This window comes from Spea bombifrons, chromosome 2 (assembly GCF_027358695.1).
Source record: "Spea bombifrons isolate aSpeBom1 chromosome 2, aSpeBom1.2.pri, whole genome shotgun sequence".
Taxonomy (NCBI): domain Eukaryota; kingdom Metazoa; phylum Chordata; class Amphibia; order Anura; family Pelobatidae; genus Spea; species Spea bombifrons.
The window spans coordinates 75,088,668-75,101,665 of record NC_071088.1 but is presented as its reverse complement, the minus strand read 5'-3'; the positions used below and the strand labels follow the sequence as shown (position 1 = coordinate 75,101,665).

The window sequence follows — 12,998 nt, the reverse complement described above, 5'->3', positions numbered from 1 at the left end:
TCGATATCATCAAGTTGCAGTCAGTTGTTATTTAGAGTAACATAGCTCTGTTATGCACAGAATAGATTCTGATTACAAAAATAGGGTAGTTAGAGGGTAGTAAAAAGGGACATAAAGGCTTGGAACCAAAATACACTTGTTAGTTTTGCATGTGGCACTCAAATTGTTATTACATTTTTCATGATGTTGAGCTAACCAAATTCTGTGCCAACCCATAATGATATAAAAGCTAGCCTTTGGCACTGCAGTTGTTGAGTACTCACTTTCATATGATGCTGAACCCCATTCACAGCAAAGCCCGTACATTTACAGGGTCATGATGCACTGCATGTAACAGGGCTCCTGTTAATTACCTGCATTGCCGCTGCGTTTTTGAATTGGCCAGCTTCAAAGATGTCCCAAATATGGGACATGGGCACAGACTGACCAGATGTCCAAATGCCAAAAAATGCACACCTCACAAACGTGGCCCTTTACCTCCCATATAACCTGACAAACCCATGCATGGGGGGTATCGCTGTACTCAGGAGATGTTACTGAACATATATTAGGGGTGTTGTTTGACAGGGACATAAACCAGGAGCGGTAAATTCATACCTGAAGTGCAAAAAAAGTTTGGCAAAGTTTGGCAAAGTAGAATTAGTGTATGGAAAGAGTTAAACTACCAGCATCTGAAATACCCTGGGGTGGCTAGATTTCAAAAATATATAGTTTGATGGGGTAAATTGCATTGTCAGCTTCAAAGATACCCGAAATAGCACATGAGACAGAATGACCAGATTTTGGGGGGAAATGGTTTTGAAATAGCAACACGCTACTTGTAATTATTGCCCAATAACTTGCATAAAACATAAAAACATTGGGTATTTCTATTTAGCAGGTTTTTTCATTAGTTTTTGCAGTAAAAGATTTTTCAAATAAAAGTGAAAAAAAAGTCATTTTTTTAACAAAATGTAGTCTCAGCAGCTGGAGTATTAATACATGTTTGAAATAAACTACCTTGTGTCTGCTGCATGCAAACTGTGCCTGTGCCTGTGAAGGAGCAGCTGCCAGATTGAAGGGGATGAAACTAGCTAGAGGGAAGGGAACAAAGTAGACTAAACCACTCTGACAGCAGGGGGTGCACACAATTAAAAAAAAGCATTTTGCTAAATCCCCCTGACTGCAACGTGTTTTTTCTCCCCTCAATGTCTAGTTAACCTATACTTAACAGCCTACTTTTTCTCCTTCCCCTGCTGCTGCTCCAGTGGGCCTCTTTGAATTTCCTCTGTAGTTCCTCTGGACACCCATGGATAAGGACATGGGCAACCTGATAAGCAGTATTGTCTCTAAGCCAGTGGTACAATATGGTACCAGAAGTAGAGACAATATAATAATCAAGAATGCTGATACCAGTGGTGCTGATATCCTTGCATTGATTGTGTAAACTGTTTATCGTTATGACTTCTTGGTTAAACATCAAAACTAGAAAAAGCACATGAAAACAGATAATAGACAATTAAGCTTTCATTACAGGTTCTTCACATCATATGTCTATGGTGAGCCATCTTTGATTAACTAGATTTTGATTTGTTTTAAGAATAAAAAGACACCAATGTCTGATCTGAATTCATTCTAACAGAGCAGAACTCAACACTGGCAGCTTGGCACAATTTATATTCTCTTTGTTCAGTTTTCTTTGGAGATAGATAGATAGATAGATAGATAGATAGATAGATAGATAGATAGATAGATAGATAGATAGATAGATAGATAGTTGGGTATATGGGTTTTCAGCTGAACTTTATACTGTAGACTTTAGAGCTTCTTGGATTATTCCTGATTCTGGCTACCAAACTGAATAGTTACCTATTTCATATGTGTAAGGGTAATGTAGAAAATTACTATTGCTTATTACTAGTATATAACTGTTGAGTTTTGCAATATATAGTATTTACTATACTCTCATTTGAGTTTTAGAATGGTAGAAGTTGTAGTCATTTTCCTTATTGTCTTCATTAAAATATATTATTGCATGTCAAGTTTCAGTTCATCAAGTCATAGATTATTTGGAAGTATCAGAGTGAAATACATACTTGGTCTCGGAGCCATCATCCTGATCTAACAATACAGACTGAGGTATTGACAATACATATTTCTATATAAAAAAAGACCACAAGAAGTTTATACAATATTTTGCTTCTGGTGTTATCTTTCCTTTCCATTAGTAAAAACTGGACTCGTGCCCACCCGCTACTTGAGCTATTTACATGTTAGCAAGCCAAAAGCTACATTATGTGCACAGTATATCAGTATTTCAGTTTAATCTGGTAACAGCGCTTTTTTTAGGGTCTGTGAGGAATTCTCAGGAGCGTGATTCAATTATTAGACTAGGGGATAGATTTCAGTGATTATAATTCACTTGCACAAGATGGCCTATGTTTGAGTGAAATGTGTACCAGTATTGACAAGTCAAAGTAAGTTAACACCCTAGCGTTGTATTGAGTTTCAAAGGGTTCCATGCTTATTTGATGCATTGTCCTCAGGAGATGTTGTATATGGTACCGATCCGGTTTCTGACTATGAAGTGTATGAATGAAGTGGCTAATTGCTTGGTCGGTGTACATGAGAAACGTGTGCTCTTTGGACATAATGTTACATTTCAAGGATAATTCAAATTCTTCAAATATCTCTTTCCAGGTCTTTAGTTACCACATTTTGTTTCTTTTTTTGAACCACCATTTTACCCAAGATACTTTGAGGACAAGGCATCTAACACAAAATTCTGAAGTTTATGATCCCTTATCCCTATTCTACTTAATAGTTCTACTTAATAATTCATGTCATATTTCATCCAAAACCAATAAGTCATGCAACACAAAGAATAGACATTGGTAGGTTAAAACGCTTCATTGCTATAGCAGCAGGGGATGTTTATTAAATGATATGTGAGTGTTCTGAGGAACTAATTAACAAAACTTAATCAAAAGAATTCCCTTATTTAACGTGAACATTTTTTATTGTATGTGTTCTTTAAAAGCAAGTACCCATCTTAGAGATATAAATAGCGCTATTATGCAATACTAATAATTTATATATATGCATGAAATGATCACTTTAACTTAAAAAATCTATTTCACCACAGCTGCACAGTAATAAAACTTTAAATAAACTTTTGATATTTGCAATAACAAAATCCATTTTCTCAGTAAATAGTTTTGTACTTTTCTAAAAATCCTACATCAGTAGCAGCTCTGAGGTAAGTTACTAGTATGTATGGGAAAGGATGCACAAGGGACTTGCTTAGTAATCCTAGTAAGTCAGTGGAGCTGGTCAGTCATCTCATGCTAAGTATAGCTGCATTTATATCATTAAACTGTTGGGCTATTAAAATGAAGAGCTTATTGCAGATTGTGGTTTTGGCAGGGGCATAAGTAAGTTATTGAGTTATGAGCAAATTCCATGGTCAATCTCAGCCCAGTCACTGTGTTTGTCTTGATCAATGGAAAGAGTGGGATGATTTACTTTTTTGGCAATCCTGTAATAACTCTGTAGCACATGCTAAGTCATGCTTTTGACTTGTGATTGCACTCTTTTGTGGAATTGATGTATCAGTAAGGGCCAGACTGTTCCATGTTGTTTCCGGAAGTATGTAGAATATATACACTGAAATAATTATGCAACTGTATAAATTATATATTGCTATTAGACAACATTTCTAAAAACTACCCTGCAGACTATTGTCCAGACATCCAAAACAACTTTAGCTTGATCTACCACCTGTACTGGTGGTTGCATTTAAGTTGAGAATATTTCAATTTTACTGAAAATGTAATTGGTAGCAAGTGAATTTGGGGGAAATGCAGATGTTTGATCAATGTGCAAACAAAGCTAGTTTTAAAATTAACTAATGTTGGGTTAGTATATTCTATGGGCAGGGGGCAGACTCCCCTGCCTCGGTTCTGGTTACACTTCTCTACCCCTCTCTACTCTTCACCGATTTCCCAACCCTTTGACATCATACTGCAGCTATCTATAACGCTGATTTCTACCACACCCCAGGTCTGACAGACATTAGAAATGATGAATAGAGTGAACAGAGCAGGTGGTATGTGAGGTAAACACAGGGGCATACCTAGAGTATTTGACACCCGGGGCGGATCCTGTATGTGACAACTCTTAAACAAAAGAAAAAAAATATTGTCAAAAAATAAATAATAAATTACTAACTTAAAAATAAATAAAATAAGTTTAAATTAATAAAATTTTATGAACAAATAGGGAACATCATAACTCCTATTACTGAGTCAGACATTAACAGTAGTGCAGCATAACCCCTATCACTATACAGTAAGCTACCTCTGCCGCTAAAACAGCTTGCCTGTACCACCTCTGCCACTGAAACAGCCTGACTGTGTCACCGCTGCCCCTTTAGCAGCCTGCCTGTGCCACCTTTGCCCCTGAAACTGCCTTCCTGTTCCACGTCTGCCCCTTTAGAAGCCTGCCCGTGCCACCTCTGCCCCTTTAGCAGCCTGCCCATGCCACCACTGCCCCCAAACAGTCTGACTGCAAACCCCTACCCCCCCTTAGGTATGCTACTGGTATACACCATAGCCTCAAAAGTTATGGGGAAACTGTCATAAATTGGAACGGTATGGGTAGAAAAAAGGTAGAAGTACACTCCGTGCTTTTTTTCCTCCTACGTCACTCTTAAAACGTGGGGTTACTAGACACATGCCGGGTGTGTAAAATAAGAATCTGGTCCAGATTAAATAAAATAAATATAAATTATATATTCTTCTCATTGATTAATATAAATATATATTTTTTCTTTTATCGAAAGGAAATCCTGCTTAACCAGCCACCCGCCAAACCCCTACGACGAAAATTCCATCCGGAAAGTCAAGTAATAGAAAACCACGACCTGTCATCTGCATCGAGTGTGATCTCATCATCCGCTTCTTCCGTGAAGTCTCACCCCATGGTTCAAAAGTACTGTTATCCGGACGTGAAGCATGCATCCTAATTATATGCAAAAGTTGTGGGTCATTTGCTTCTCCAAACAATCATTTCACGGTGTATGGGTGGTGGTACTGCATGGCTGGAGTGGCTTCATCCTATTGTATCCATACCATTGGCAAAGATATATACATACATTATTATTATTAGCTGAAATGTTAGATGTATGGTATGGATGAAATCAGATGGCATCACTATAAGCAGATGGAAACAAACTGTATTCAGTTAAATATAGTCATCTTTAGTATGAGGCCTACGTAGTAATCAAGGCAGCTGCTTTTAGATTCATTTTAACTATTATGCTAATAGGATAGTGATGGGAAAAACATAAAAAAAAACCTTAATACAGTATTGCAATGCTGCTGATTAGCCCAGAGAAGTGCCTTTGCTTCTACATGGAATGGAAGACCGTTTTACAGCATTGTGGACGTTTTCAAGAGAAATACACTCTGCATACTTGCCAAGCTACAATAAATATTGAATTAGCATGATTTTACGTAGGCTATCATATGCAACTGCCAGAAGGGAATCCTTCTGTCACTGGCACCACAGTGAAAGACTGTTGACTACATTTAATTCTGTTGTTTACACACACTAAACAATATGCCACGCTGTCAGTTCTGTAATTACCAGACTTGAGTATATGTAATATCTCGGTTGTTGTGACAAATGCAGCACATGTGAGAGTACACCTCCACATCCTAACTACACGAAGCACTGCAATGTACATTTTTGCATTCCCAGATGAAGGGGATTCCACTCACCACATCTGTTGCAAACCATTAGAATGGAGTTAGAATGAATGGTTGGATGGCTAAGGCTAAGTGCTTTGGGTGTATTTATATAAAGGCCTCCCAGATTACATGTAAACTGTATTGAAAACCTTGTGTGTGTACACTGACATGACCACAAACATGAGTGCTATTGAAGGGTTAATGTTTTGAAGGGTATTAGCTAATTGAGAAAAGCTGGCAAGTGAACCTGTAGCTGCTGTGGAATTGCCCCATGATGTTAAGCGAAGCCAAGCTAGAACCAGAAATTGGTGTGGTCTACCCTTAACCACCAGACAAAAAACAAATAATTTAATTTAGTGGTTGGTGATCCAAGAGTGTTTTTTTTCTTACTAAGTTTGGAAGAAATGCCAAGCTTCCATTTCTTACTATATTCACAATTTATGGAAGCCATCACTCAGGCATCAGCAAGCAATGGTGGATATGCTGACCGGCAATTCCAGCTGAACACAACAGCAAGCGCACATCCTCATCTGCCTGCAACCTAGTGAAATCCTACGGACAAAGAGCCTGATTAACACATATATCCCTATTCTAGGAAATAGACACAGTTTATATCCCTGAGGCTGCAGGCATTGGCTAAAGTGCGATGCCCCATTAAACGTGTGCAAAGCATATTTACAATGAATAGATATTGCATCACAGTCAGAATGTGTTAACCCAGTGTGCTGACGGAGGCAAATCACAGTGATTAAAACACCCAAAAGGCATTGCAAATGAATCCAGCTTCCTCAGCAACATGTGCAACAGAGCTTGCACTGAATAGCTTATTGCACCAAGAAAACATGACCTAATGCTGTATCATTTAAGCTACAAAGCAGTTTTAGCACCTTGGTAAGCGCCTTCATACTGATTACTTTATCTAAAACAGCACAATCCGGTAGGTAATGCCGTGCTTTGATCTTTGCAATTATGTATTCATTCGTTTCCAGTGTGGTCTTGTGTTTGTCAGTGGAAGATCTAATAGGTAATTGGAGGACATTCTCCTCTGACACTCGAGTGGGGATGCAAAGGAAGACAACACAATTCAGTGGTTTAAATGACCAAAGTGAAAGTAGTTAGTATGACCCATGGTTAGCACAAAAGGTCTGATAAACCGTCCCACAGAACCCATCAGTAGGGTTTATATTGAGGTTGGTGAGTTCTGTAGACAAGGGTTGTTCTATAACTAGTATAGACTGTAGTAAAGTTCCAACATTTGAATTATGTCATTCCCACAAATCTAAGGAGACTTGGGACAACCTAATTGCCACACTGTCCATGGACATACACAATGATGCCACACTGCATTACCAATTGAATAGCTAGTGTGCATAAGACTAGTTTCTGGAACAGAAATAGTGAAGTTATGTTACTTTTAGAGGAGGGAGCGCAGTGCTTCAGACTAGGAAATGAGCTCATCTAAACAATCTGCCACTAAGTATAGAGTGCTCTTCTTAGTAATCTTCACAAAAATCATGATCTAATTTCGCAAGGAACATTATTCACTAGCCTTATGGGATCTAATGTTAACATTTGCAAAGCTATAGGAAAACACTTCTTTCCCATTATCATATTCATCGCCATAACAGCGCCATAACATTTGTGAAACGAACATGATGAATTATAATTATTGACATATATTTTGATGGGTGTGTGGTCTTTTGGTGTTATGTAAAACTGCAACTATCTTTGATCTGGTCTTTACGGGCTTATCTTCCTTACAGGCACCCTTCCAAGCAGAAGAAAGCAATCCAGACAGCCATCCGGAAAAACAAAGAGGCAAATGCTGTTCTTGCCAGGTTGAATAGTGAACTTCAGCAACAACTGAAGGTGAGGAATGCATTGAAAATCTTACTTAAACAGTCTTGAAAGAGACAAAGAAATCTGATGGCATGTATGCATTTAACACGTTGTGTGCTAGTGTTTCATACATTTTGAAGCCTGGAACAACTGTGCACAAAATGTTGAAATTGGAAAACGTACAATTTCCATGCAGCCATAACCATGTTTTTTTTATCACCAGTTTGCATTAAGCAGCTTTAGAGTATTATGAAACACATGCATAATCTGTGGTCTACACAAAAAAAAACAGGCAAAGTCACACAGTAAATCTGTTTTGACTTATGTTAACATCTGCGGAATCACGGAGAAACTCTGGAAAAACTTTCTTTTTTGTGAGATAGTATTTTATAATATTCCCAAGTATGTACGTAAAAGTTTTCATACTTTGGGCTAGATTCCTACACCAGATTTTTATGGTTCAACTTTAACGCGGTATGCTCGTTTCAATACATATTTTCTTACTTCATACCATTTTTCCACATGGCTTACTCATGACAGCAACACTACAATGATGGATACTATAAAATGATAGATCTACAAAATCATTCAGGTTTTAGCTAACAAACTTTCAGCAGCCAACTCTATACAAAAATATGTATTAACTTTTTTCATTAACACAAGATATGCATCTGTATCTAACAGGACACTTCTGGTCTCTGTCCAAATGCATTTACTCATCACATAGAGCAGCCAAGAAGGTTTTATTTAAGTTGAATTCCATAGACTTTTGGACATCCCTTTCCCATTATTTTGACTCTTTTGGCATATACATACCTCTTGGAGTGGATTCCACTCTTTACGTCAGATTCAATACAAATATGTATACAACGTTCATACTTATTCCAAATACAGTTTGTTTGGATGAGTGTTTCTCTTGCATAATACTTGTAAATGTGAATTGTGTGTTATCGTTTTGGCAACTTTCAGGAAGTTCATCAGGAAAGGATAGCCTTGGAAAACCAGCTGGAACAGCTTCGCCCTGTCACTGTGTTATGACCTCCAGTCCTTTCAAGGAAGAAGCAATACACCTCGCCTAGGCAAAAATAACAGTGTGCTCATTTCACCGGATAATCTCATTATTATGAAGTAGAAGGCAGCCTGGTTTGGACGGAGACAATGCGTTTCTTCTGTTCCTTGTTTCATAAAATCAAAAAATGAATATGTGTGTATATATACATTCATTTTATGAAAAAAAGAAACACAGTATATTTGTAAAAGTTATTGTTTTCAGTAACTCGTCGCTGCCATCCAGGACTGAAACCTTCTTTACAACATTCATCATTAAGGGCTACAAATCTCAATTCATTCTACCTGCTTTCATTTCTTTATGGGATCAAACCAATCGGACTCTGTCTTACATAGTTGTATGGATATAAATATTTGTATTCAATGGAGTATACTCACAGCCCATGTTCATCTGGTGGTGTGTGATAGAGAGTGAAGCAGCACTTTATCTTAATGGAGATTAATACAAAAAAGGCTAATGGCAACATTTTGTCAAACCAAAGGAGATTCTATGCTTCTTTTATTTGTCTATCCAAATAAGAAAAGGAAATATAAGGATATATATATGTGTGTAAAAGAACCTGTTTGAAGAAATTTCTCCAAAAATCTCACACCATCATCTTTTATATTATGAAACCAGGTGGTCTGTAACGACGAGTAGCTTGGAAATGGATTTGCAAATGTACACAGCTTTCATAATATAAAACATGTAAAGGTAAAAACATTTTAAGACATGGTCTCTTAAAATATGGGTTACTGGTTACCATGCCTGCTGGGCCTGTGCCCAAAGGCACTGCTCTCTTACCTTTACTGTCGCTCGTGTCGCACATCCAGTCTTTTATTCCGTGGAATGTAAGCAGACGGCTCCACGTATGTCATTTATTGGCAACTGGCATTAAATTATTAGGGTTGAATTTAATACCCAGTCCAGTACTGCTGGTTACGTAATCTGACTTTAAGCCTAATGTTAAGCATTTCATGGTCCCGCCAACTCTGCTGAGTTTAACGCTTTTATAACTAAATACAGAATTTGAAAAATAATTCCAAATACTATTGAATGCCCAAACCCTTCCCTGAATCATGTCAAAGTGTGTCTTATTTAAAAATACTGAATTACAGGCAAAAATACACAGAAAACGGGGGGGAGGGTGTTGAATTGCACTCAGACCTTTTTATTCCTAGTTCCACCTGGGATGCCATCATTGATGATATCACATACCTTTTATTACAATATTTTGAAAGACACACCACAGTCCACAGTGATCTCTACGAATATGTATTAATATATAAAGTTGTAGTGCCACCTAATGAGTATTGATCCTTCATTGCATTTGAAATGTTTAAAATGCTGAAATGTATGTGAAGACAATTAATGTATGTGCGTAAGAAAGATTTCAGTCTAAATGAATGTTGCTTTATTGCAATGTTTATTGCAATGCTGTTAACATAATTGTCAAGTTATAACCATTGAACTGCTTTAATCAGGATGCAGAGGGGAAAATTTGATTTGCATATGGGGCATGTCTATCAAATGTATTGGGATATGTTAAGTCTATACCATTAAACTATGTATACATTTAATAAAGGAACAGGTTTAAATAAGTACAGGTTATGAAGAGTAATATCCTTAAAACATTTAGAAGAATTGCCACAAGCAGGATACAGTTCTCGCACAGGAGTGAAAATGGGGATAAAATGCTCAAATTGGGACCGCCGACCAAATTTTTTCAGAATTCACTAGAAAAAGTGTGACTTTTCACTGTTTCATTTCAGCAAGTAAATAAAAGGGAAATAATGAAAAAGTAATAGTATAAGGTCAACATTTATAATTGTATGTGCTGGTAGAAAGAACAATATTTTCATTCATATTATTGAGGTTACCTGAACTATTAGACGTAACCAGCACTATTTTCCCTACCGAAAGTCCTTTGGAAAAATTAGCAGAAATAAATCTTCCACCATGTCTGAGGCCGTCATTGCTGATACCAGGGGAAGAAATAGAAAAGGGGGCTAGCAAAATGTAGAATATATACACATATATATTCTTATCTGTGCTAATGATAATGGTCCCAATATTTGTTTTATTATTGTTACTACTTACTTGGTAAAGTATTTAAATCACCCCACCTATACATTAAGGTGTACCTCACCTTAAAAACCTGAAGGGGCGGTTTAGCTTCCAGGCTAAACAAAGGGTTTGGTCAGTCGCATGTTGAATACTAACTTGATCAGAAACAATGTAATCTCTGTTTAGCCAGAAGGATTCAGGCACCAATGAGTCCAACACATCTCATGATCTAACAAGCACACCGAACTGCTGGTACAGGTTTTTTATATTGCTGGCAGGACAAAGGACTCAAATATCATATTGCACTCTGGATTCCTTCTTCTTTAAATGACCACAAATGGGTTATGAACGCTACAGCACATGCTTTCATTCTCTATAATAGCTCCAGCACTTTGTATTATGCTTGCCGTCACATAACACCTGCCAGCAAGGTCGATATGTTTATCTTTCTTGGGCCATGACAGTGAAATGATACCTCCTTTCACCTTTCTCCATTTTCTGCTTAATGGGATCTTTGTTCAGTAAACTTAGCATCTCATTTTCCATGATCACGGTCTTGAATGTTTACTGGTAGCTGATGTTTCCGAATCCTTTATTGCTCTAAAGATGAGTTAACAAGTTGGGCTCTGGTATTGTGAAAAGGCACTGCTGTTTAATTGTAGGTGTACTCTTTAATCTTCCATCAATGTGACGCATGCTATAAGATCCCTTAAAATGGACACTGTCAGTACAATTCACTCCCAAATAGCACATTTAATTATGTTGCTGCTGAAAGGCCATAAAACAATAATCTAATGTTATGTAGTATCACATAGCCACCTTACTATCGTTTGGTGAAGAAACATAGACGATGTGATGAAATATAATTATTTTATGATTGCAGTCATGTAACTCATTATGTTCAGTCACATGATATAAGCTTCAATGATAATGTAAGGGTAATGAAAACAAGGCTCCTGTCCAATGGGGATATGATTGGTTGAGTTCTATTCATATGAATAGGGTTTACTCTTGATAGGTTGTAAAATTGGTTGATTAATACCCGCATCAAATTACACTCTTGGTAATATGTTTGGGTATTTTTATACAGTATGTGTATTTTCAGTGTTGGTCAGTTTTATTTACAAAAAAATGAAATATATCAACCAAAGACTTCATAAGCAGTGCTAGTATTTGGATTAATCTTTAAAACAGCTTCTTCTAATCAAATTATGCCAAAGTTCCTTTTCATTCCCTGATACATGATCTATGGTATATACACCTCAATTATTAGCCACGCGTTTACAAAGAAAAGGACAGTCCTGGAGAAGAACCATGTTTGAGATCTACAGCCCGATGTGCAAGAAATGTATCTAAGACCTGAAGAGACTACATATGTTTCATGATCTCTCTATTCATTCCTGTCTAAGACCACTTTGGGGCCCTCAGATGTAATTTAGAGTGTAGATTTCAAATTTATGAATGAACATATTTGTAACGGGTTCACCAAGAGAGCTGTAGTAACTCCCAGAGATCACCCACATGTATCCTCCTGTTGTCCCCGGAATCACTTCCAGCACCAGTCAGCATGCGCACCTTGGAACCCTGCTATGAGTACCCAATAAGTAGACACAACTACCTTGAATTGAGTACAGCAGGAATGAACAGTTTATTGTTGTAAAACATAGACTCATATATCCACAGAACTTCATTAACATAAATCAACATTGATAAACAGGTACATGTAGACAACCCAACCTTCAATCCCCTTTAGCTACTGAATACCCCCCTGGCAGCAATCCTGTTAATGGGATTAGTTTAACGATGGAGTTCCTGCCTGTTTGGCAGCCAGGCTGGAGCCATCTCTGAGTACCTTGGGCCCCTGTATGACAGGTCATTCTGTCACAATATTATTTATTGAGTTTGTGCTATCTTTAATTTTCTTACATTTTTACATTATATAACTCAGAGCATGTAATAAGTGTGTAATGCTATTACAGATTAAAAATAGGTACACCTATATAATTATTAGAAATCCACTTCAAGCGTATGCCAGGGGAGCGGCCATCTCAACGTATAGTTCTTGGAATCTGCATAACTGTTCTTCATCATTAAGTTATCCTCCTCTTTTATTACATTGCTGGTGATGGCGGCAGTTTCTCTCATGCAACAAATATTATAATGCAGTTACTGTATTTGCTTAATTATAAGACGACACCCTAAACTTTTTCATCTGAAAAAAAGAAAAGGCCTGAATACCCTACTAGGAAAAAAAATCAAAATCACTGATTTTGCTTTCTCACACTCTCATTCACTCTCTCTTTTTGTGTCTC

At 37.3% G+C, this 12,998-nt stretch overlaps 1 protein-coding gene across 1 annotated transcript in view; it reads left to right on the top strand.

Moving 5' to 3' along the window:
• Nucleotides 1-9,120, top strand: part of REPS2 (RALBP1 associated Eps domain containing 2) — a 52,702-nt gene extending 43,582 nt beyond the window's left edge. The window contains exons 16-18 of the mRNA XM_053455952.1: nt 4,823-4,971; nt 7,496-7,601; nt 8,541-9,120. Of these exons, the coding sequence (XP_053311927.1) occupies nt 4,823-4,971; nt 7,496-7,601; nt 8,541-8,609 (324 nt within the window). The 3' untranslated portion in view covers nt 8,610-9,120. The remainder of the gene's footprint in view (nt 1-4,822; nt 4,972-7,495; nt 7,602-8,540) is intronic.
• The last annotated feature ends 3,878 nt before the right edge of the window (nt 9,121-12,998 follow it).